The following is a 22,284-nucleotide window of genomic DNA, read 5'->3' on the forward strand; positions in this document are numbered from 1 at the left end:
CCGCACCGGGACCGAGGCTGGCTCTGTGCCGCGCCCGAGCCCTTCTCACTCGGGGGCTAGGTCCCTGCCGTGAATCAGCCACCGGACCGAGGCTCTTACCTCCGAGGGACCACGGAAATCACCTCGGGAAACTCAACTGGGGGAGGGACCAAATGGTATTACTGCAGGAGTGCGGGGCTCGTCTTCAGGTAGGATTCTTCTATGAATTTAGTCGTTAGAATTTGGAAAGAAAACGCTCAGCGAGCGTGAGGTAGCTCCAAACTGCTTTGGAGACGGAAATTACTAAGTTGCTGCACTTCCTGAGGGGGTATATGTACCCCGTGCTGACATCAGATCCGTCTCCAACTGCTAGCACGAGCACACTATACCCACTTGTTTTGAGTCCATCTGCTACATGCTAGGAAAATTAGTTTTACCTGATAATTTTCGTTCCTGTAGTACCACGGATCAGTCCAAACTCCTGGGTTTTGCCGCCCCCCCCCCCCCTCCTCCAGCAGATGGAGACAGAAGTTTAGCAGCAAACTCCGCCTTATCTAGGATGGTGCCACCTACAGTCTGGCAGTTATACTTAATATCAAAGCAGAATGGATTCCAAAACCCCCAAACTAACTATATACAGTAACCTAACAATTGTAAACCCCCAAATGGGATCAGCACCCAAGGTATTCAGAAAAAACACAACTGATCTGCAAGAGAAAGAACAACTCATGAAAGCAATAGCACGGACTCTCCAAATTCTGTTAAGACCCAAAACAGGGTGGGACTCTGGACTGATTCGTGGTACTACAGCAACGAAAATCATCAAGTAAGAAACTAATTTTCCTTTCCTTGTACGTACCTGAATCAGTCCAGACTCCTGGGATGTACCAGAGCTTCACTTTCTTGGGATGGGATCCGGAGAGGTCCGCACGCAGTACCCCTGCTCTGAATGCCCCTGTCCCTGACGCTTGAACATCCAAACGATAATGTCTAGCAAAGGTGTGGAGCGACTTCCACGTAGCCGCTCTACAAATCTCCTCCGGGGATACCTGATGACTTTCCATCCAGGAAGCGGCTTGAGATCGAGTAGAGTGAGCTCGAAGCCCCATGGGCAATGGCTGACCGCTCAATAAATAAGCAGAATTTATGGCCTCTTAACCAACGAGCTATCGTAGTCTTAGAAGCCATATTACCCCGACAAGGTCCACTCCAGAGTACAAAGAGATGGTCTGACACCCTGAACTCATTGGTAATTTCCAGGTAGCGCAGCAACACTCGAAGAACATCTAACTTCCTCAAATCCTTATAATCTGGGTCCGACAGTTCTTGATCAGAGAAAGCCAGAAGCTCCACAGACTGATTCAAATGGAAACAAGACACCACCTTGGGAAGAAAGGATGGAACTGTACATAGGGAAATACCCGAATCAGAAATCCTCAAAAAGGGTTCCCTACATGACAACGCTTGAATCTCCGACAGTCGGCGTGCCGAGGCAATCGCCACAAAAAATACCACCTTCAAGGTGAGATTCTTCAAGGTCACACTACGCAAAGGTTCAAAGGGTGCCGCACACAAGGCTTTAAGAACCAAATTCAAATTCTAAGACAGCATTTGAGACCGTACTGGCGGTCTCAAATGCTTCACACCCCTCAAAAATCAAGAGACATCAGGATGCGCCGCTAGGCCCATCCCTTGAATATTACCATGCAAACAACTGAGCGCCGCAACCTTCACCCGCAAGGAACTCCAGGACAAGCCCTTCGACAAGCCATCCTGAAGAAAGCTCAAGACAACCGCGGCTACCGCCCGGGTAGACACAACACTCGTGGCGAGACACCATGCATCAAAAACCTTCCAGACCCGGACATAAGATAAAGAAGTGGAGAACTTACAGGACTGCAACAATGTAGTTATTACAGCATCCGAATACCCCTAGGATTTCAAACGTTTCCTCTCAAAAGCCATGCTGCTAGACAAAAGTGTTCGACCTGATCAAAATAAACCGGACCCTGATGGAGGAGGTCCGGCAGCTCCTGAAATCTCAGAGGACCGTCAATGGCCAGATTGATCAAATCCGCAAACCATGGGCACTGTGGCCACTCGGGAGCTAAGAGAATCACCTCGCCGGATGCAATTCTATAAGAACTTGCCATCCTGGGTCAGACCAAGGGTCCATCAAGCCCAGCATCCTGTTTCCAACAGAGGCCAAACCAGGCCACAAGAACCTGGCAATTACCCAAACACTAAGAAGATCCCATGCTATAGATGCAATTAATAGCAGTGGCTATTCCCTAAGTAAACTTGATTAATAGCTGTTAATGGACTTCTCCTCCAAGAACTTATCCAAACCTTTTCTGAATCCAGCTATACTAACTGCACTAACCACATCCCTGGCGACAGATTCCAGAGCTTTATTGTGCGTTGAGTGAAAAAGAATTTTCTCCGATTAGTCTTAAATGTGCTACTTGCTAACTTTATGGAATGCCCCTAGTCCTTCTATTATTCGAAAGTGTAAATAACCGATTCACATCTACTCGTTCAAGACCTCTCATGATCTTAAATACCTCTATCATATCCCCCTTCAGCCATCTCTTTTCCAAGCTGAACATCCCTAACATATTCAGTCTTTCCTCATAGGGGAGCTGTTCCATCCCCTTTATCATTTAGGTTGCCCTTCTCTGTACTTTCTCCATCGCAACTATATCTTTTTTGAGATGCGGCAACCAGAACTGTACACAGTATTCAAGGTGTGGTCTCACCATGGAGCGATATAGAGGCATTATGATAGTTTCCGTTTTATTAACCATTCCCTTCCTAATAATTCCTAACATTCTGTTTGCTTTTTTTGACTGCTGCAGCACACTGAGCCGACGATTTTAAAGTATTATCCACTATGATGTCTAGATCTTTTTCCTGGGTGGTAGCTCCTAATATGGAACCTAACATCGTGTAACTACAGCAAGGGTTATTTTTCCCTATGTGCAACACCTTGCACTTGTCCACATGAAATTTCACATGCCATTTGGATGTCCAGTCTTCCTGTCTTGCAAGGTCCTCCTGTAATGTATCACAATCCGCTTGTGATTTAACTACTCTGAATAATTTTGTATCATCCGCAAATTTGATAATCTCACTCGTCATATATATATATATATATATATATATATATATATATATATATATATATATCTCTAGATTATATATATATATATATATTTATTTATTTATTTAACAGCTTTTAATATACCGGTGTTCGTGCAAGCACATCACGCCGGTTTACAATAAACTTGAGAAAGGAGGAAATTACAAAAAACAGGGAGTGGGGGAGTGGAGCAAGAGCGAAAAGAGGGGGGGGGAAGAGGGGGGAGAGAGGTAAAGGAGGAAAGACAGCAGCTGAGAAAGGTATAAGGAACATATCAGTATTTACAGGATAGGTTGCTTAATGAGGTTAGAACAAGGTTGATTTTTTACAGCGGTTAATGAGGAATAAATAGATTATATAATGATATATATTAAAGCTTAATTACAGCAGTTATGGTGGATTATATAGATAACTTATTAAACAATTAAACACTTAAACATATATATAACTTATTAAACAATTAAACAATTAAACATATATATAAAGTATTAGCTTATTTACAGCAGTTACAGCAGGTAATAACGGAGTCTTGATTTCGACATATAGGTTGTAAGTTTTAACTGGGTTACAGTGGAGCACGATGGGAGGGTGGCGGGGGTATAGGGAAAGGGTAAGGGGAGGGAGGGTGGGGGTATGGGTGGGTTGACGGGTGAGGCTCGGGTGGATTCAGGGTGGTGAGGCAGGGGAGAGACAGGGGGGAGCGATTGGGGGGGTTTCAGGGGGGTAGACTATAGGGGGCCGGGGCAGATTTAGGGGGGTGGACTACGAGGGGCTGGAGCAGTGGTAAGCCTGTCGGAAGAGCCAGGTCTTAATGCCTTTTTTGAAGATGGTTAGGGAGGGTTCAAGACGGAGGTATGTGGGGAGGGAATTCCAGAGGGCGGGGCCTGCGATGGTAAAGGCTCTTTCTCTGGTGGTGGATAGGCGGGCAGTTTTGAGGGGGGGAGTGTGGAGGGTGCCTGTGGAGGTGGATCTAGTCTGGCGGGTGGAGAGGTGGAAGTGGGGCATTTCTTTAAGCCAGGGGGAGTTGTTATTGTAGAGGGTGTTGTGAAGAATAGTAAGGGTTTTGTATTGGGAGCGGAACTGGATGGGCAGCCAATGTAGGTCTACTAAGATGGGTGTGATATGCTCTCTTTTACATATATATATTTATATATATATATATTTATATATATATATATGTATATATATATTATATATATATATACATATATATATGTATATATATATATACATATATATTTATATATATCTATCATATATTTATATATATCTATCATATATATATATAGAAAAGCACCGGTCCAAGTACAGATCCCTGAGGCACTCCACTGTTTACCTTTTTCCACGGAGAAAACTGACCATTTAATCCTACTCTGTTTCCTGTCTTTTAACCAGTTTGTAATCCACGAAAGGACATTGCCTCCTATCCCATGACTTTTTAGTTTTCTTAGAAGCCTCTCATGAGGGACTTTGTCAAATGCCTTCTGAAAATCCAAATACACTACATCTACCGGTTCACCTTTATCCACATTTATTTTTTTTAAATCTTTTCTATACCATCGCTAAGTTATATACCATTGCAACGGTTTACATGTAGGCACATAAATTAAAGTAGGTGAGATGTGTACCATAGTACATTCTAACAGGTGCCACAATAGGTTCAGTTACAATATATTAAATAATACAATCGATTGTTTAGTGAAAATGGTCATGACCAGGTGTGCCTGTAAGGTACTATTCACAGATAAAATACATAATCTTTGTGTTTTACAATTTCGTTTGATGTGAAATAGAGTTGTTAGACTATTTTAATGCACATTCTGAGAATAGTGCTGTGTGCTGTTTATTAACCCCTTCAAAAAAAAATGAAGCAGATGTGTTAGGCAAGACTTCCCTTGGGTAAATCCATGTTGACTGTGTTCCATTAAACCATGTCTTTCTATATGCTCTACGATTTTGATCTTGAGAATAGTTTCCACTATTTTTCCCGGCACTGAAGTCAGGCTCACTGGTCTGTAGTTACCCGGATCGTCCCTGGAGCCTTTTTTAAATATTGGCGTTACATTGGCTACCCTCCAATCTTCAGGTACAATGGATGATTTTAATAATAGGTTACAAATCTTGTAATAGATCAGAAATTTCATTTTTTAGTTCCTTCAGTACTCTAGGATGCATACCATCCGGTCCAGGAGATTTGCTACTCTTTAGTTTGTCAATCTGGCCTACCTCATCTTCCAGGTTCACAGTGATTTCGTTCAGTTTGTCTGACTTATCACCCCTGAAAACCATCTCCGGAACTGGTATCTCCCCAACATCCTCATTAGTAAACATGGAAGCAAAGAATTCATTTAGTCTTTCTGCAATGGCCTTATCTTCCCTAAGAGCCCCTTTATCCCCTCGGTCATCTAATAGTCCAACCGACTCCCTCACAGGTTTCTTGCTTCGGATATATTTAAAAGTTTTTATTATGAGTTTTTGCCTCTATGGCCAACTTCATTTCAAATTCTCTCTTCGCCTGTCTTATCAATGCTTTACACTTAATTTGACAATGTTTATGTTTATCCCATTTTCTTCAGATTTCTTCCAATTTTTGAAGGGTTTTTTTGGCTAAAATAGCCTCTTTCACCTCACCTTTTAACCATGATGGTAATTGTTTTGCCTTCCTTCCACCTTTCTTAATGTGTGGAATACATATTGACTGTGCCTCTAGGATTGTATTTTTAAACAATGTCCAAACCTGTTGAACACTTCTAACCTTTGCAGCTGCACCTTTCAGTTTTTTTCTAACTATTTTCCTCATTTTATCAAAGTTTCCCTTTTTAAAATTTAGTGTTAGAGCTGCAGATTTACTTATTGTCCCCCTTCCAGTTATTAGTTTAAATTTGATCATGTTATGATCACTGTTGCCAAGTGGCCCCACCACAGTTACCTGTCTCACCAAATCCTGCGTTCCACTAAGAATTAAATCTAAAATAGCTCCCTCTCTTGTTGGTTCCTGAACCAATTGCTCCATGAAGCAGTCATTTATTACATCCAGGAACTTTATGTCTCTAGCAAGTCCTGATGTTACATTTACCCAGTCAATATTGGGGTAATTGAATTCTCCCATTATTATTGCACTGCCAAATTTGTTAGCTTCCCTGATTTCTCTTAGCATTTCATCATCTGTCTGACCATTCTGTCCAGGTGGATGGTAGTATACTATCACTATACTCTTACCCAACACACATGGGATTTCTACCCATATAGATTCTACTGAGCATTTAGTCTCTAGTATGATCTTTATCATGTTGGACTCTATACCCTCCCGGACATAAAGTGCCACACCCCCACCAAGTTGATCCTCCCTATCATTGCTATATAGTTTGTATCCTGATATACGCAGCTCAAAACCTGGCTTTACATACAAGCCTTCAAGAAAGAAAAATGATGCAGGAAACCAAGCAAAGATATGCGGCATAAAGCACCAAATACCTAATTTAACGATCCTTACTGAATTATTTCAACCTTTTTAACTGTAGGCAACCTTCAGGACACATTGCTATGCAACACTCAATACCCAAATAAACACCTTATTGTTACCGAATACTAATGGCACCACCTATGTAATGTACGACCCATATTTTTTATATTGGTGCCCTATTGTAAACCGTTATGATGGTGAATAACTTAATGACAGTATATAAAAACTCTTAAAAAAAATAAATAAATAAAGCAAAAGAAAAATGAAACCTATCTGGTTCTCAAAGGAGGTGGCTGACAAAATAAAGGCTAAACGAACAGCGTTCAAGAAATATAAAAGATCCCAAAGGGAGGAGCACAAAGAAGAATATCTGGTAGAACTGAGGAACACGAAGATATTAATCAAGACGGCAAAAAGTCAAGCGGAAGAAAAGATTGCCAAGGAGGTAAAGAGAGGTGACAAAACATTTTTCAGATACATCACTGAAATAGAGAAAAGTTCAAAGTGGTATAGTGAAATTGAAAGGTGGAAAGGATCAATGTGTGGAGAGATACGAAGAAATGGCAGAAATATTAAACAAATATTTCAGTTCTGTGTTCACTAAAAAGAGGACCCTGGAGAAGGACCGTCACTAGTTAACAAGAAACTGGAGGGGAGTGGAGTAGATGTAACTCCATTTACAGTAAATAATGTATGGGAAGAGCTGGGGAAACTGAAAGTGGACAAAGCCATGGGGCCTGATGAAGTTCATCCCAGGATAAATGAGGGAGCTCAGAGATGTGCTGGCGGGTCCACTGTGTGACCTGTTCAATAGATCCCTAGAAACGGGAGTGGTGCTGAGTGATTGGAGAAGAGCGGTGGTGGTCCCGCTTCACAAGAGTGGGAACAGAGAAAAGGCTGGTAACTACAGACCAGTTAGCCTCACTTCGGTGGTGGGAAAAGTAATGGAGTCACTGTTGAAAGAGAAACTAGTGAACTATCTACAGTCGGGAGAATTGCTGGACCAGAGGCAGCATGGATTCACCAGGGGAAGATCCTGTCAGACAAATCTGATTGACTTTTTTGACTGGGTAACCAAGGAATTGGATCAAGGAAGAGCACTCAATGTCATCTACTTGGATTTCAGCACAGGAGACTGATGAATAAAATGAGAAGCTTAGGAGTGAGTGCCGAGGTGGTGGCCTGGATTGCAAACTAGTTGACGGACAGAAGACAATGTGTGATGGTAAATGGAACTCTCTCTGAAGAGAGAGAGGTTTTAAGTGGTGTACCGCAAGGATCGGTGTTGGGACCAGTCCTGTTCAATACCTTTGTGAGCGACATTGCAGACGGGATAGAAGATAAGGTTTGTCATTTTGCAGATGACACTAAGATCTGCAATAGAGTGGACACGCCGGAAGGAGTGGAGAGAATAAGACTGGATTTAAGGAAGCTGGAAGAGTGGTCAAAGATATGGCAGCTGAGATTCAATGCCAAGAAGTGCAGAGTCATGCATACGGGGAATGGAAAATCGAATGAACTGTATTCGATGGGGGGAGAAAGTGTCTAGTGATCTGAAGTCGGCGAAACAATGTGACAAGGCGATAGCTAAAGCCAGAAGAATTCTGGGCTGCATAGAGAGAGGAATATTGAGTAAGAAAAGGGAAGTGATTATCCACTTGTATAGGTCCTTGGTGAGGCCTCACCTGGAGTACTCTATTCAGTTCTGGAGACTATCTCCAAAGAGACAGAGAAAAGATGGAGGCGGTCCAAAGAAGGGCGATCAAAAAAGTGGAGGGTCTTCATCGAATGACTTATGAGGAGAGATTGAAGAATCTAAATATGTACACCCTGGAAGAAAGGAGGAGCAGAGGTGATATGATATAGACTTTCAGATACTTGAAAGGTTTTAATGATCCAAAGACAATGACAAACCTTTTCCTCGGAAAAAAATCAACAGAACTAGGGGTCACGATTTGAAGCTCCAGGGAGGAAGAATCAGAACCAATGTCAGGAAGTATTTCTTCACGGAGAGGGTGGTGGATGCCTGGAATGCCCTTCCGGAGGAAGTGGTGAAGACCAGAACGTGAAGGACTTCAAAGGGACGTGGGATAAACACTGTAGATCCATAAAATCTAGAGGACGTGAATGAAGAGTGGGTGGCTCGCGGGAATGATGGCTACCACCTGGAGATAATACCCTTATTCAATAAACATACACACGGTTAATGTGACTCCAACACTGCTCTAAGCTTCAACGGCAAGAGGAAATGTGGAAAAAAGGATTTGCATTCACAAAAAAGCAGGGAGTAGCTTACTTGTTACGGCAGTTACTACCCCAAACCAAATAAGCCTGATACTTCACTTTCAATGCATATCCAGCATAGCTCTCTGCTTCAATGGCAGGGGGAATGAAGAAAAGTGGATCTATATACAGACAACAACCAACAAGGACTGAATTATATAGACTGGGTAAACAAATAAGCATGGGTGTGGCTTGCTTATTGCAGTGGTTACTACCCCTAACTAATTAAGCTAGATATTTAACTTAGATGCAGTTCCAACACCGCTCTCTACATTAATGATGGGGGTGGAAGGGAAATAAAACCAAAAGGTTACTAAAAGCCAAGAGTAACATAAGTATGAGAGAAAAAAAAAGTGCGAAGCTTGCTGGGCAGACTGGATGGGCCGTTTCGTCTTCTTCTGCCGTCATTTCTATGTTTCATTTCTATGTTTCTATAGCACTGTCCCATTGGTTATCCTCTTTCCAGCAAGTCTCTGTGATGCCAATTATGTCAATATCATCATTTGCTGCTATACACTCTAACTCTCCCATCTTACTTCTTAGACGTCTGGCATTGGCATACAGACATTTCAAAACGTGTTTTTTGTTTGTATTAACAACCTGCTTTTCAGTTGTTAGGGATAATTCAGAAATCATTAGCTTCGATGCTTTTTTACATATAGGCATATGGACTATGTTTGCTTTTAATGAAACCTCACTGTTGGGATGCCCTAACTCTCCTGTTTCATTAGTATCCTTCAAGGATACATTTCTCCGAACCATGCACTGCTGAGTGACTGTTGGCTTTCCCCCTTGTTTTAGTTTAAAAGCTGCTCTATCTCCTTTTTGAAGGTTAGTGCAGCAGCTTGGTTCCACTCTGGTTAAGGTGGAGCCCATCCTTTCGGAAAAGTCTCCCCTTTCCCCAAAAGTTTCCCAAGTTCCTTACAAAGCTGAATCCCTCTTCTCTGCTCCATCGTCTCATCCACGCATTGAAACTCTGGAGCTCTGCCTGCCTCTGGGGACCTGAACGTGGAACAGGAAGCATTTCAGAGAATGCCACCCTGGAGGTTCTGGATTTCAATTTTATTCTGCGAAGAATTCGACCGATGAGTGGCCAAGGAGGAAACACAAAGTAGGACATACACCACCAAGCTTCTTTGCCCTCTGTGCATGGTTCCCCGCTGTGGGCAAAGAAGCTTGGCACCTTGATGTTTCTGAATGTCGCCATGAGATCCATACAGGGTGTTCCCCAATGGGCACAAATGCGATGAAAAGCTTCGTCAGCGAATGTTTTCGACTCTGGCAATGTGGGAGGCCGCTATGGTGAACAAGTTCCATTCTGCTCAAGTGATCAGCAGATGAGCTTCCAATGCTACTGGATGACTCCTTGTTCCTCCCTGACGGTTGATATAAGCCACCGTGGTCGCATTGTCAGACAGAACCCGCAAAGACTTGCCTCGGAGAATTGGAAGAAATGCCAACCTCACCGCTCTGGTCTCCAGGCGATTGATGGACCACCTGCCCTGCACAGACTTCCACTGACAAACCGCTCCCCAGCCATAAAGGCTGGCATCTGTCGTGACCACCGTCCAATGCAGAATTACCAAAGGCACTCCCCGCTTTAAGTTGTCCGGGTTGAACAAGCGCATTCCATCAGAGACAAAGGAAGATGAAACTGTTCTGAGATCGGGTTCCAGCGGGAGAGTAACGCGGATTGCAAAGGCCTCATATGAGCGAAAGACCAAGGAACCAATTCCAGAGTTGATGTCATGGAATCTAGCACCTGTAAATAATCCCAAACTATTGGAGAAGACTTGGCTAGCAAGGCCCGAACCTGACCTTGAAGCTTGGTCACACGCTCTTCCGTTGAGATACCATGCCAGGACAAGTGTCTAACAAAGCCCCCAAAAACACCAAGGACTGGGAGGGAGTCAGTCGACTCTTGGTCAGGTTGACCACCCAACCAAGGTTCCCTAGCAACTGCAATACCTTATGGACTGCTTCCTGATAATGCAATTCCGACTTTGCTCGGATCAGCCAATCGTCCAAGTATGGATGGACTAGATATCCTTCCTTGCGGAGCTGCGCCGCCACCACTCCCATAATCTTGGTGAATGTTCTGGGTGCCGTGGCTAGTCCGAATGGAAGTGCCTAGAACTGACAGTGATGCCCCAGGATGGAGAATTGTAGAAAACGTTGATGATCTGCTCGGATGCCGATATGCAGATAGGCTTCGGTGAGATCCAGAGACACCAGAAACTCCCCCCGACTCACTGATGCAATGACGAATCTTAGTGTTTCCATCCGGAATAGAGGAATCCACAGGCATCTGTTCACCTGCTTGAGATCTAGAATGGGTCGAAAGGTTCCTTCTTTTTTTTGGCACCACGAAATAAATGGAGTACTGGCCCTTTCGAAGCTCCTCAGACAGCACTGAGTTTGAGCAGCCATTGAAGCGCTTCTTATACCTTTCTGCGCTTTGGTGCCTGGCTGCAGGGAGAGACCAGGAACCGCTGGTGGGGCATACGTGCAAAATCTAACGCGTAAGCGTGTCTTATCACAGAAAGGACTCACTGATCAGACATTATTTTGGCCCACTCCTCATAAAACAGAGTCAGTCTGCCGCCCACTACTGGGACCGAGGAATGAGCCGGCTGCCCATCATTGCGAGGTCTTTCCACCCAGCGCGCTCTGGCCGGAGCCAGGCCTACCGAAACGCTGCCCCCGAAAGGACAGAGTGTAGGACTGCTGCCTACTGGTGTTGTGATGAAAGGAAGAAACCAAACCTCAAGAAGTCTCGGTCCTCCGACCTCTGCGAAAACGAAACCTGGAGGGAACAGAGCTCCTCTTGATCGGCTTATCCTCCGGCAGGTGATGCACCTTATTCTCGCCTAAGGACTGGATTAGATCCTCCAGTTCCTTGCCGAAAAGCAGCTTACCTTTGAATGGCAGGGAACCTAGTTGAGCCTCCGAAGACACGTCCACAGCCCAGTTACAGAGCCACAAAAGACGTTGTGTGGACACCGCCGACACCATGGTCCTAGCTGATGTGCAAATCAAATCCTAAAAGGCATCCGCACTGTAGGCAATGACAGCCTCCAGACGACCTGCCTGTAGGGCTTCTTCCTAGGATTACGACTCGTTGGCAAGGAGCTGCTGGACCCAACGCAGACCTGCTCTCAATGAAAAATTACTACACATCGCTGCCCGAATCCTCAGGGCAGAGACTTCAAATATCTTTTTAAGCTGAACTTCCAGCTTACGATCCTGTAGGTTCTTCAGGGATGTTCCCCTCCCGTGACCGGAATAGTGGTGGTCTTTGTGACTACCGCCACCGCTGCATCCACCTTAGGGACCCTCAATAGTTCCAAGGCCTCCTCAGGTAAAGGATAGAGCTTATCCATGGCCTTCGCCACCTTCAGTCCGGAGTGTCCCACTCCTTAAAAAGTAAGTCCGTGGCTGAAAACTGGAAAGGGAAGGACAAAGGAGGCTCCTGGAGTCCCAACATCACAGGGTCCGTAGCCCCAAGCCGAGACTCCTCCTGAGGAAGCTAAATGCCTAGCTCCCCCAGGATAGCAGGTATAAGAGGTCCTAGTTCATCTCTGCGAAAAAGCTGGACCACCTGTGGATCATCTCCGTCCGTCCCATGGACTCCCCGCAGTCCTCCCTGTTGTCTCTCGATGTCTCCCCTCCACCCCCCCTTGGGGACTGAGAAGGCAACTTTCGGTCGTCTTGGTCCTCTGATTCTGAGGACGAATCGGAGTCAGCCACCGTGGTTCTTAAGGGCTTCGGTTGCTGGCCAAGCAAAAAACTCGCATCCTGAGGAGCCCTAGCCCGCTTCGGAGGCCAGGGTTGAGAGTCCAGGAGCAGAGGCCTCTTTTTACCCGCCTTGCGGGCCTTATGCATGAGGAGAACAAAATCTGAGGAAAATGAAGACTCCGAGGAAGTGTCATCTGTATCTGAAGCATGAGACCTGCTCCCCTCCGCGGTCCTTTCCCCCTTAGGGACTCCACGCTGCGGGGACAAAGTGGGAGGAAGCTCCTCCTCTCCTGGCGCTGCCTGCACTGCTGGACTCATTGCTGTGAAGGGAGGCAAAATGGCGCCCACCGGAGCCTCCGACCTCGGGGAACCTAAAATGGCGTCCGTTCCCACGCTGCCCGGGAACGGATCAGAGATCGCCCCCGGCAGCTCACCAAACGTGCCCATCACGGTCTGGACCCGGAGAACGACTCTCTTCGGGGCCGCACAGGCACCCTCGCCCCCGGAAACACACGCGGCGCACAGGCTGTCTCTGGACAGCCGCGAGCGCGCCACAGGCTCGACACGCAGCCCGACGCGGCATGGAGGTTGAAGGAACGACCCCCCCCGCTCCCTGAAAACGCGACAAAACGGCGTATAAACACCCTCCCCCCCCCCGCAATCGGGGCAGCCCCGGAGATAAGCTGCGCTAAAAATAAACATCAGATTTTTTTTTTTTTTTTAAAGTACCTGTCCGGCGCCTCTGGGTCCTGAACATACTGGGGGGGAATGAGCCAGGCTCCCCGGTATCACCCCCAGTAGTAGAAAGTGTTGATCGATGGGTCCTCAACCCACAACACTTACAGCCTCTGGAACCAGGGATGATGGTCCCCTCAGGACCTCACAACCCCCTAGGAGGCAGGAGACCCCGACCTGCAGGAACACACTGCAGTCGGTCTCCTGACAAGAAATATTTTTTAAACTTTTGCCTAACACTAACTCAGCTAGGCCCTAACTCAGGACTGTAGGTTTTGCACCTCCTCCACCTGCTGGAGACAGAAAAATACTGCCAGACTGTAGGTGGCACCATCCTAGATAAGGCAGAGTTTGTTGCTAAACTTGTGTCTCCATCTGCTAGAGAGGGGGGCAAAAACCAGGAGTCTGGACTGATGCAGGTACGAACAGGGAACCACCATTCCAGCAAGCCACTCCCATGGCTCTACTCTTCATTTCCATCCTCTAGCCTTTATGGATCCACAGTGTTTATCCCATGCCCCTTTGAAATCCTTCACAGTTTTAGTCTTCACCACTTCCTCCGGAAGGGCATTGCAGGCATCCACCACCCTCTCCGTGAAGAAATACTTCCTGACATTGGTTCTGAGTCTTCCTCTCTGGAGTTTCAAATCATGACCCCCAGTTCTACTGATAGTTTTCCCCAACAGAAAAGGTTTGTTGTTGACCATGGATCATTAAAACCTTTCAAGTATCTGAAAGTCTGTATCATATCACCCCTGCTCCTCCTCTCCTCCAGGGTATACATATTTAGGTTCTTGACTCTCTACTCGTAAGTCATTTTATGCAGACGTTTTTGGTCTCCCTTCTCTGAACCGCCTCCATCCTGTCTGTCCCTTTGGAAATACGGTCTCCAGAACTGAACACAGAACTCCAGGTGAGGCCTCACCAAGGCCCTGTACAAGGGGATCATCACTTCCTTTCTCTTACTAGATATTCCTCTCTATGCAGCCTAGCATTCTTCTGGCTTTAGCTATCACTTTGTCACATTAAAGAGACTATTGCTTCAGCATATATTTGCCAAGGTCATATTGTGGCAGAGGTTTTACGAGCTCACTCAACTAGGGGGCAGGCGGCTTCTTGGGGTTAGCATCAGCTGGTTTTACCACAAGAAATCTGCAAGGCAACAACTTGGTCTTTGCATACTTTTTCCAAGCATTACAGATTGGACCAGAAGGCTTCAGAAGTGGAGGTCTTTTGGAGCAGGAATATTGAGATCAATTTTTGCAGGGTCCTTCCCAGTGTAAGAATGGCTTGGGTAGATCCCATTCATCTGGACTGGGCTGGTAGATAAGGAAGGAAAAACTGGTCCTTGTCTGCTAATTTTCTTTCCTTGAGTCCTACCAGATCAGTCCAGAGTCCCACCTGGTTGGACTGCAGACTGCTCTCACATGTTTGTATATACTATGTAGAGCCATTATTTGCTTTTGGTTTTCAGTGTTTTTTTCAGCTTCTTTCAGTTGAAGGGAGTCAAGTTGTAAGAATAGTGGACCCTTGTGCTGTTGCATAGTTGACACAGCCTAGTAGGCAAACTTACTAGGCCCACGTCGACATTTGGCGAACATGGAACAAGACTTGAGCTTCACCTATACCAGCCCCATTCCCCACAGGTTGAGCCTTTGGGTTCCAGGGGCCAGCAGGACTTAGTGAAGGGTCCCCACAGGCATAAAGGGTAAGAGTCTGGGACTGGATCAAAGTCAGAACAAGCATGCTCAGAGAACAACAAGTAGCAAAATGGAGATTGAGTAGGCGGCAAGCAAGACATAGGCAAAGTCCAAAGATAAAGTCAGTGGTAGGTGGCAGGCAGGCGAGTAGTCTGTATCCATAGCAGAGGTCAATATTGAAGTCAGTCTGGAGACAGGGTAGGTTGGACAAGGCAAGGCAGGTTCAGGAACACAGGAGAACATGTACTGATAACAAGCAGGAAGGCCTGTTGTTGAGGCAAGGAAGGGAGTGTGGTTGGGACCTTTATACCCAGCTGCATAATATCTTCAAGGGGCGCTAGCCAGGCTGTTTCCCGCCACGGGAACTATAAAGGCACCATACTGCGCAAGCCTAGGGAAACTCGAAGAGCAGGGGTGCTGGTGGCATCATGGTAGCATCCTCACTGCTTCAGGGGAAGTTGGCATCCTGGAGAGAGTGCTGCCGGAGGCGCTTGGGAAGCAGGAGTGCTGGTGGCGTCATGGCAGTGTCCTTGCTGCATTGGATGCAGTCTGCATTATGGGCTGAGTGCTACTGGTTGCAGGATGACCCTATGATCAGTAAAACATTACAAAAATCTGTTTTATGGTTCACTGAATAACACTGTATACCTCTGCTTGAGGGGGTGAGGTGGGGGGTGTATGGGGTTTTAGCTTTGTTACAAGAATACTGAGAAACTGCAGGTGGCACAGTGCATTAAATAGTTGATACAGTGAAGCTTTTATTCTGTCTCCATCTGTTGGTAGGGGGGGGGGAAAAAACCCATTCATCTGGATCGGTTTGGTATTACAAGGAAAATTAGCAGGTAAGAAGCTTTTTTCCTTCTTATCATGATAGCCTTAATTGAAACTAGACTTCTGAAATAAAAAGGGTATAAACTAAAAACAGTTCCACGTTTTAGATACAATAATGTACAAAGTAAGAATAAGACTAATTCAAAATTAGTGTGTGGGAAATATTACATTAACTTCTAGTTTCTTTATCCCAACTAATTGGAAACAACTCAACATTCAATTACATTCTACTACAGAATGACTGAAGAAATTTCATGTTTTGGATTTGCCATCTACAAATCCTGACCTAACCCCTACTGAAATGCTGTGGTAAGACCTGAAATGAGAAGTTCATGCAAGGAAGCCATCAAATGTCAGAGCAGACAGTTCTGTATGAAAGAGATTTTGGCCAATTGACACTTATGAGAAACATTTCGTTGAAGTTATTGCTGCATAAGTTGGTGCCAATTAGTGAATGAAGGGTTCATACAATTTGATTGTTCAAAATAAGTATCTGTGTGAAAAAGTATCTGTCTTATTTATTCAAAGGGGTTTTATTTCTAATCAGGCAATCATGTTTTGAGTATAAATTGTGCTAAAAATAGATCATTCTCGGGAGTTCACAAACTTTTTCAGCACTATATATCTATAGGTGGTAATGGCCTCAATTTTACAGTATTAATGACCCAGCCATGATCATCCAGCAGATAATCTGACTCCACTGCCACCAAAGCACCACAAAATTTGAAGGAAAAATGTTCCGTTCTTGGAAACCCAGACAGACAAGAGTCTATACTGGTTGAATACCATCAAAGACTAAGCTCTTGAATACATCCAGCAGCAGAAGCATTGATGATAGCTTGAAGTCCGGGTGTGGGGAAGAAGATCAAAGATGAGCAGATGTCAAATGCTTACTTCAGCAGTAGTGTGGAATTCTCCATAATTCTCACCACATGCAATTTGGATGGTCCATAATGCATTGTGAAATGGAGCTCATGACAGAGGCATCACCTGCTTCTACAGCAAGCACAAGCCAGCCAATGGAGATGCAGTTAAGGGGCTGGGGTGTAGCAATAACCGCTTCATTCACAGGACAGTTTTTGTTTTGTAAGCAGGTTTTTTTGATGCCTTTGCCATTTCAAAACATACATATACATATATACATACATACATATATGTATATATATATATATATACACACACACATATATATATACACACACACATATATATATATAGTGCAACCCTATAAAAAGGTAAAAAGTCTTCTCATACGGTGAACATTTTCCAAAACACGATTCTTTCCAGAAAAGCCTGCATTCCACTACAAAAGATAACTGCTATATGTTCTAGTTGCTTCAGTACACAGCAAAGATGATCATCCCCTTTGTATCACAAACACAAACTCTGTATTCATGGAAAATGCTCTTGATAAACATAAATACAGATTTGTTAAGCAACTGGCTTGCAATTCTCATTCCTGGGAGCAGTCACATTAGTGAGGGATAGAAATTACCTCATGCTCACTGACTCAAATTAACATTGTAGCCAACACAAATGTTAATTTTTGACTATTTCCAATATGGCAGTCCCCAGGGTTCTTAGGAAAAAATTGCAGTGTTGCTGCTTGAAAGAACTTCAGAACTATGCATTTAGCAGGAAAGTCTGTACCAGACCCAGGCTGAGAATCAGCACCTGCCATGGGTGCTTATGAAACACACAATGCAGACAGGTCCTACTTTTCTTTCCAGACTGCTTGGCAGTCTACCAAGTGCAAAAAGTAAAGAATTCACCATGACACATGTTTAAAGATATAAGCATGTTCTCCCTGTAGGATTTCATTTGATTTTCCTAGGGCAGGAAGAGGGAAGTGAATTGTTTGGTACAATTCTTGTGGAAAACATTTAAAGTCATGAATACCAATATGTTTATTTCATAGGACAAAAAAAAAATAGTGACAATTGATCTAACCATACTGTTCGATTAGGCAACTGTTTTGTCACAACCATCCAGTCAAAAATGTAGAGCTAGAGAAAATCCTTTCCATCCACTACCAAAAAAAAAAAAAAAAAGCCTTTTTGGCATATTCCAGAATTAATGTTTTCTATCAGATCAAGGCAAAAGTTTTAATGCGCTGTGCAGTCTCATGCGACAAGTGTGGAGAAAGAAAGAAGGAAAGGCTGGAAGGCTGGGAGAACATCCTACTCCATGCAGGACAGGAGATAGAATCAGGGGAAGACTCACGCGTGCTCCTGGTGCTTGGAGTCCGGGTGGGCTTGTCAAATCGGAAAGAGGATGAGGCTGCTTACATTAAAAAGTAAAATAAATGCACACGAAACAAACAAAAAAAAGAAACATGGATGTTTGAAGACACAGCATGGTGCAATAAGATCCAGATACTTTCTCAAATGCCTATTTAACTATCAAAGCCTATGAGTATTGCAAGTGCATGCCCCAAATGTGTTCTGGATCAAGAAACATGGCCAGATAACCAGATTGCACACTACAGCCTATAAAGAAACAAGTGTTTTGGTTAGCTGTCTAATTCAATGGTTTGGGTTTTATGCTCCTCCTGCAAGCTCTCACAGCCCCCACCACATCTAGTCTATTGACCACAGCATAAATCCAGTATGTGTGCATACCAAGTCTGGCCACTAGGTGTCATTGTGCAATGACAGACAAAGAAACCCAGATCCTTGTGCCACAGTGCTGGGTATTTTTTTTTTAATTTTAATTTTAATTTATTTATTTATTTATTTATTTTTAACACAAACACTTTAATCTACTTCACTTAAAGCCCATTATGCAGATAAGTTAGCCATGGGTTTATTGCACTAAACACAATCATATGTGCCCCAACAGCATTCTCTGAAATAGGAAAATTAGTTTCTTACCTGATAATTTTCGTTCCTGTAGTACCAAGGATCAGTCCAGGACACCTGGGTTGTGACTCCGCACCAGTAGATGGAGACAGACTAAAACTTGTGGGCGGAGCCATATAGGACCCTGTGCCAGTCACAGCCCCTCAGTCTTACGTAATGTCAAAGTAGAAACGCAACTAGAACTAGCTATCAACTATCTGTAATTAAACCGAACAGAATGTCAAACCCCTGTCGAAACTGGACTCCCCAACCAGGAGAGCGAAAACAAGCGACCAGGTTAGCTAAGAAGAACTCGGAGCGGACTCTCCGTTACTTCAAAGCAGCGCTGCGGGCAGGATCCTGGACTGATCCTTGGTACTACAGGAACAAAAATTATCAGGTAAGAAACTAATTTTCCTTTCCCTGTACGTACCAGGATCAGTCCAGGACACCTGGGATGTACCAGAGCTAAATTACCGAGGGTGGGAAGCAGAGAGTCCCGCTCGGAGTACCCTCTCTCCAAAAAACCCCCCGAAATCAGTAGCCTGAACATCCAATCGGTAATGTCTAATGAAGGTATGGAACGAATTCCAGGTAGCAGCCCTGCAAATCTCTTGAGGCGACACCTGCGAAAATTCCGCCCCAAGACGCCGCTTGAGACCGTGTCGAGTGAGCCCTGAGGCCCCAGGAATCGGTTTCCCCCCCGCACAAAGTATGCCGAACCAATGGTTTCGTTTAGCCAACGGGCAATCGTCTTGCGGGATGCTGTGGCCCCTTTCTTTGGACCCGAAAAGGAAAACAAATGATCTGTTATCCGAAAGGAATTAGCGACCGCCAGGTAGTGTAGAAGGGAACTTCGCACCTCAAGTCTCTTTAAGTCCCTCGCTTGAGGATCAGAGGAGCTCCCGTCCGCAAAGCGGGCAGCTCCACTGACAGATTCTGATGAAAAGACGAAACGACCTGAGGTAGAAAGGAAGGGATCGGCCGCCAGAATACCCCCGAATCGGAAATACACAAAACGGTTCTCTACAGGAGAGAGCCTGCAACTCAGAAAAGCGCCGCGCCGAGGCAATCGTCACCAAGAATACAGTCTTTAAAGAGAGAACCTTAAGAGTTGTACGCTTCAAGGGTTCAAACGGTGCCGAGCACCAGGTGGAAAGAACCGAATTAAGGGTCCAGGACGGGCAGGGGAAACGCAATGGCGGACGGAGATGCTTAGCCCCCCGGAGAAACAGGAAACATCCGGACCCGCAAGCAACCAAGCGCGGACCCGCCGGGAACTGCATGCCAATCCTTTGGCCAGACCAGCCTGGAGAAGCCAGAATATCAGAAACAGAAACGGCAGTGGAATCCACACCCCGCTGCACGCACCATACCGCAAAGACTACCCAGAACCGGACGTACGCCAAGGACGTAGACTGCTTCCTGGAACCTCAGCAGCATAGCCACCAGCGCGTCAGAGTAACCTTCCCCTGTTAGCCGATGCCTCTCAAACGCCAGGCCGCGAGACAGAAGGGATCCGCATCCTCCAAACAGACGGGGCCCTGACAGAAGAGCCCCGCGAATCCCTGGAGACGCATGGGACGCATGGGAGCCGCCACCGACAAACTGAACAAGGTCCGCGAACCACGGACGGCGAGACCATGCCGGAGCCACCAGGATCACGTTGAACACGTTGAACGGGTGCAAATCTATGCGGCGCAGAATCGTGCCGAACATCGGCCACGGAGGAAAGACGTACAGCAGGACATCCGTCGGCCAGGGAAGCACCAAGGCGTCGACTCCTGCTCCCCATCCTTGACGCCGACTGAAGAATTGCGGAGCCTTCGCATTGTGGCCTGTGGCCATCCAGTCCATGTGGGGAATACCCCACGTCTTGCAGATGAGGCGAAAAGCTTCGTCCGCCAGCTCCCATGCCCCGGGATCCAGATGATGACGGCAGAAAAAATCCGCCTGGACGTTGTCGACCCCAACGATGTGAGAGGCTGCAATGTATGTGAAGCTGCAATGGATGTGAGAGGCTGCAATGTTGTCTAGATTTAGCTCCGACCAAGCCATCAAGAGCCGCGCCTCGTCCGCCACCTGTGGACTTCTCGTCCCTCCTTGGCGATTGATGTAGGCCACCACGGTTGCGTTGTCCGACAAAACACAGACTGCCCGTCCCCTCAGCAGAGGTAGGAACGATTGCAGCGCCAGATGGACCGCTGTGGTCTCCAGTCGGTTGGTAGCCCATCGGGCTTGAGACGCTGACCGTAGGCCTTGAACCGACTTCCCTAGGCAGACTGCTCCCCATCCGGAGAGACTGGCATCCGTAGTCACCACTGTCCAGTTGGGCACTAGGAGTGACACTGCAGAGGTCAAATGACTGGAATCGAGCCACCAGGACCGGCCGGATCTCGCCCGGCCTACGAGTGGAAGTGGACGGTAGAACGCTTCCGGAGACCGGCTGCCAGCGGGATGGTAAGGACGACTGCAACGGCCGTAGATGAGCCAACGCCCAGTGGACCAACGCGAGAGTGGAGGCCATAGTACCCAGGACCATGAAGTAATCGCCGACCCGTGGTAGGCGGAGCGACAGCAAGCGCCTCACTGGAGACTGCAGTTTGCACCTTCGTTCCTGCGATAAGAACACCCTGCCCCGTTTCGTCGAATACGGCTCCAAGGCATTCCAGGGTCTGCGTGGGTACCGGCGTGAGTACCAATGGACTCATGTTGAAATCGACTACCCAGCCTAGCGACTGCAAGAGGTGTAGGCCCCTGGCCACTGACAGCCGACACTGATCCTCGGACTTCGCCCGAATCAACCAATCGCCCAGGTAAAGATGAACCAGAAACCCTCCCGGCGAAGTTGCGCCGCCACCCCGACCATCACCTTCGTGAAAGTACGAGGCGCCGTTGCGAGCCCAAACGGGAGAGCCTTGAATTGATAATGCCGACCTAGGATGCAGAACCTTAGGCATCGCCGAAGAGACAGTGGAATACCTACGTGAAGGTACGCCTCCGTGGAACCTAGTGAGGCCAGGAACTCTCCTGAACGCACCGAGGCGATCACCGACCGAATAGTCTCCATTTGGAAGTGAGGCACACACAGGCATCTGTTCACCCCTTTTAGATCCAGGATTGGTCTTGAAGTGCCGTCTTTCTTTGGAACAATGAAGCAAATGGAGTAACGTCCTTTACTGTGCTGACTGACCGGAGCGGAGGAAATGGCTCCCAAATGTTCCAAGCGCCGGATGGTGTCTAGCACTGTTGCCTTCGTTTTGGGAGCCTTGCACGGCGAGCCCAGGAATTAGTGTGCTGGGGAACGAACAAAATCTAATGCGTAGCCGTGCGTTATCACGTTGAGGACCCACTGGCCCGATGTTATCCTGGCCCCTTCGCCGACGGGGCTCCACCCTGTCTACCGAAGCGTGTACCCTGAAAGGACTGCTGCCATTGATGGTTACAGGAGGAAGCTGACCTATAAGAAGGACCGGTAGACCTTCGAGGACGCGAATTCCTGGGCCCTTGGAACCGGGATCTGGCCAAACAGAAGGAGCGCGCCCTGAATCTGTCCTCGGGCAGCTGCTTTGG

The 22,284-nt window shown here is 46.3% G+C and overlaps 1 protein-coding gene across 3 annotated transcripts in view; it reads right to left on the reverse strand.

Annotated features, from left to right (window-relative positions):
• The window catches only part of SH3GL1 (SH3 domain containing GRB2 like 1, endophilin A2), a 247,787-nt gene that overhangs the window by 32,978 nt on the left and 192,525 nt on the right, over positions 1–22,284 (reverse strand). For 2 of the 3 annotated variants that reach the window (XM_029614521.1, XM_029614523.1), the window contains one exon: positions 18,095–18,151. The exons of the other annotated variant lie outside the window; for it this stretch is intronic. In XM_029614521.1, the coding sequence (XP_029470381.1) occupies positions 18,095–18,151 (57 nt within the window). The remainder of the gene's footprint in view (positions 1–18,094; positions 18,152–22,284) is intronic. 3 annotated transcript variants of the gene reach the window in all.

Source organism: Rhinatrema bivittatum, chromosome 8 (genome assembly GCF_901001135.1).
Source record: "Rhinatrema bivittatum chromosome 8, aRhiBiv1.1, whole genome shotgun sequence".
Lineage (NCBI taxonomy): Eukaryota > Metazoa > Chordata > Amphibia > Gymnophiona > Rhinatrematidae > Rhinatrema > Rhinatrema bivittatum.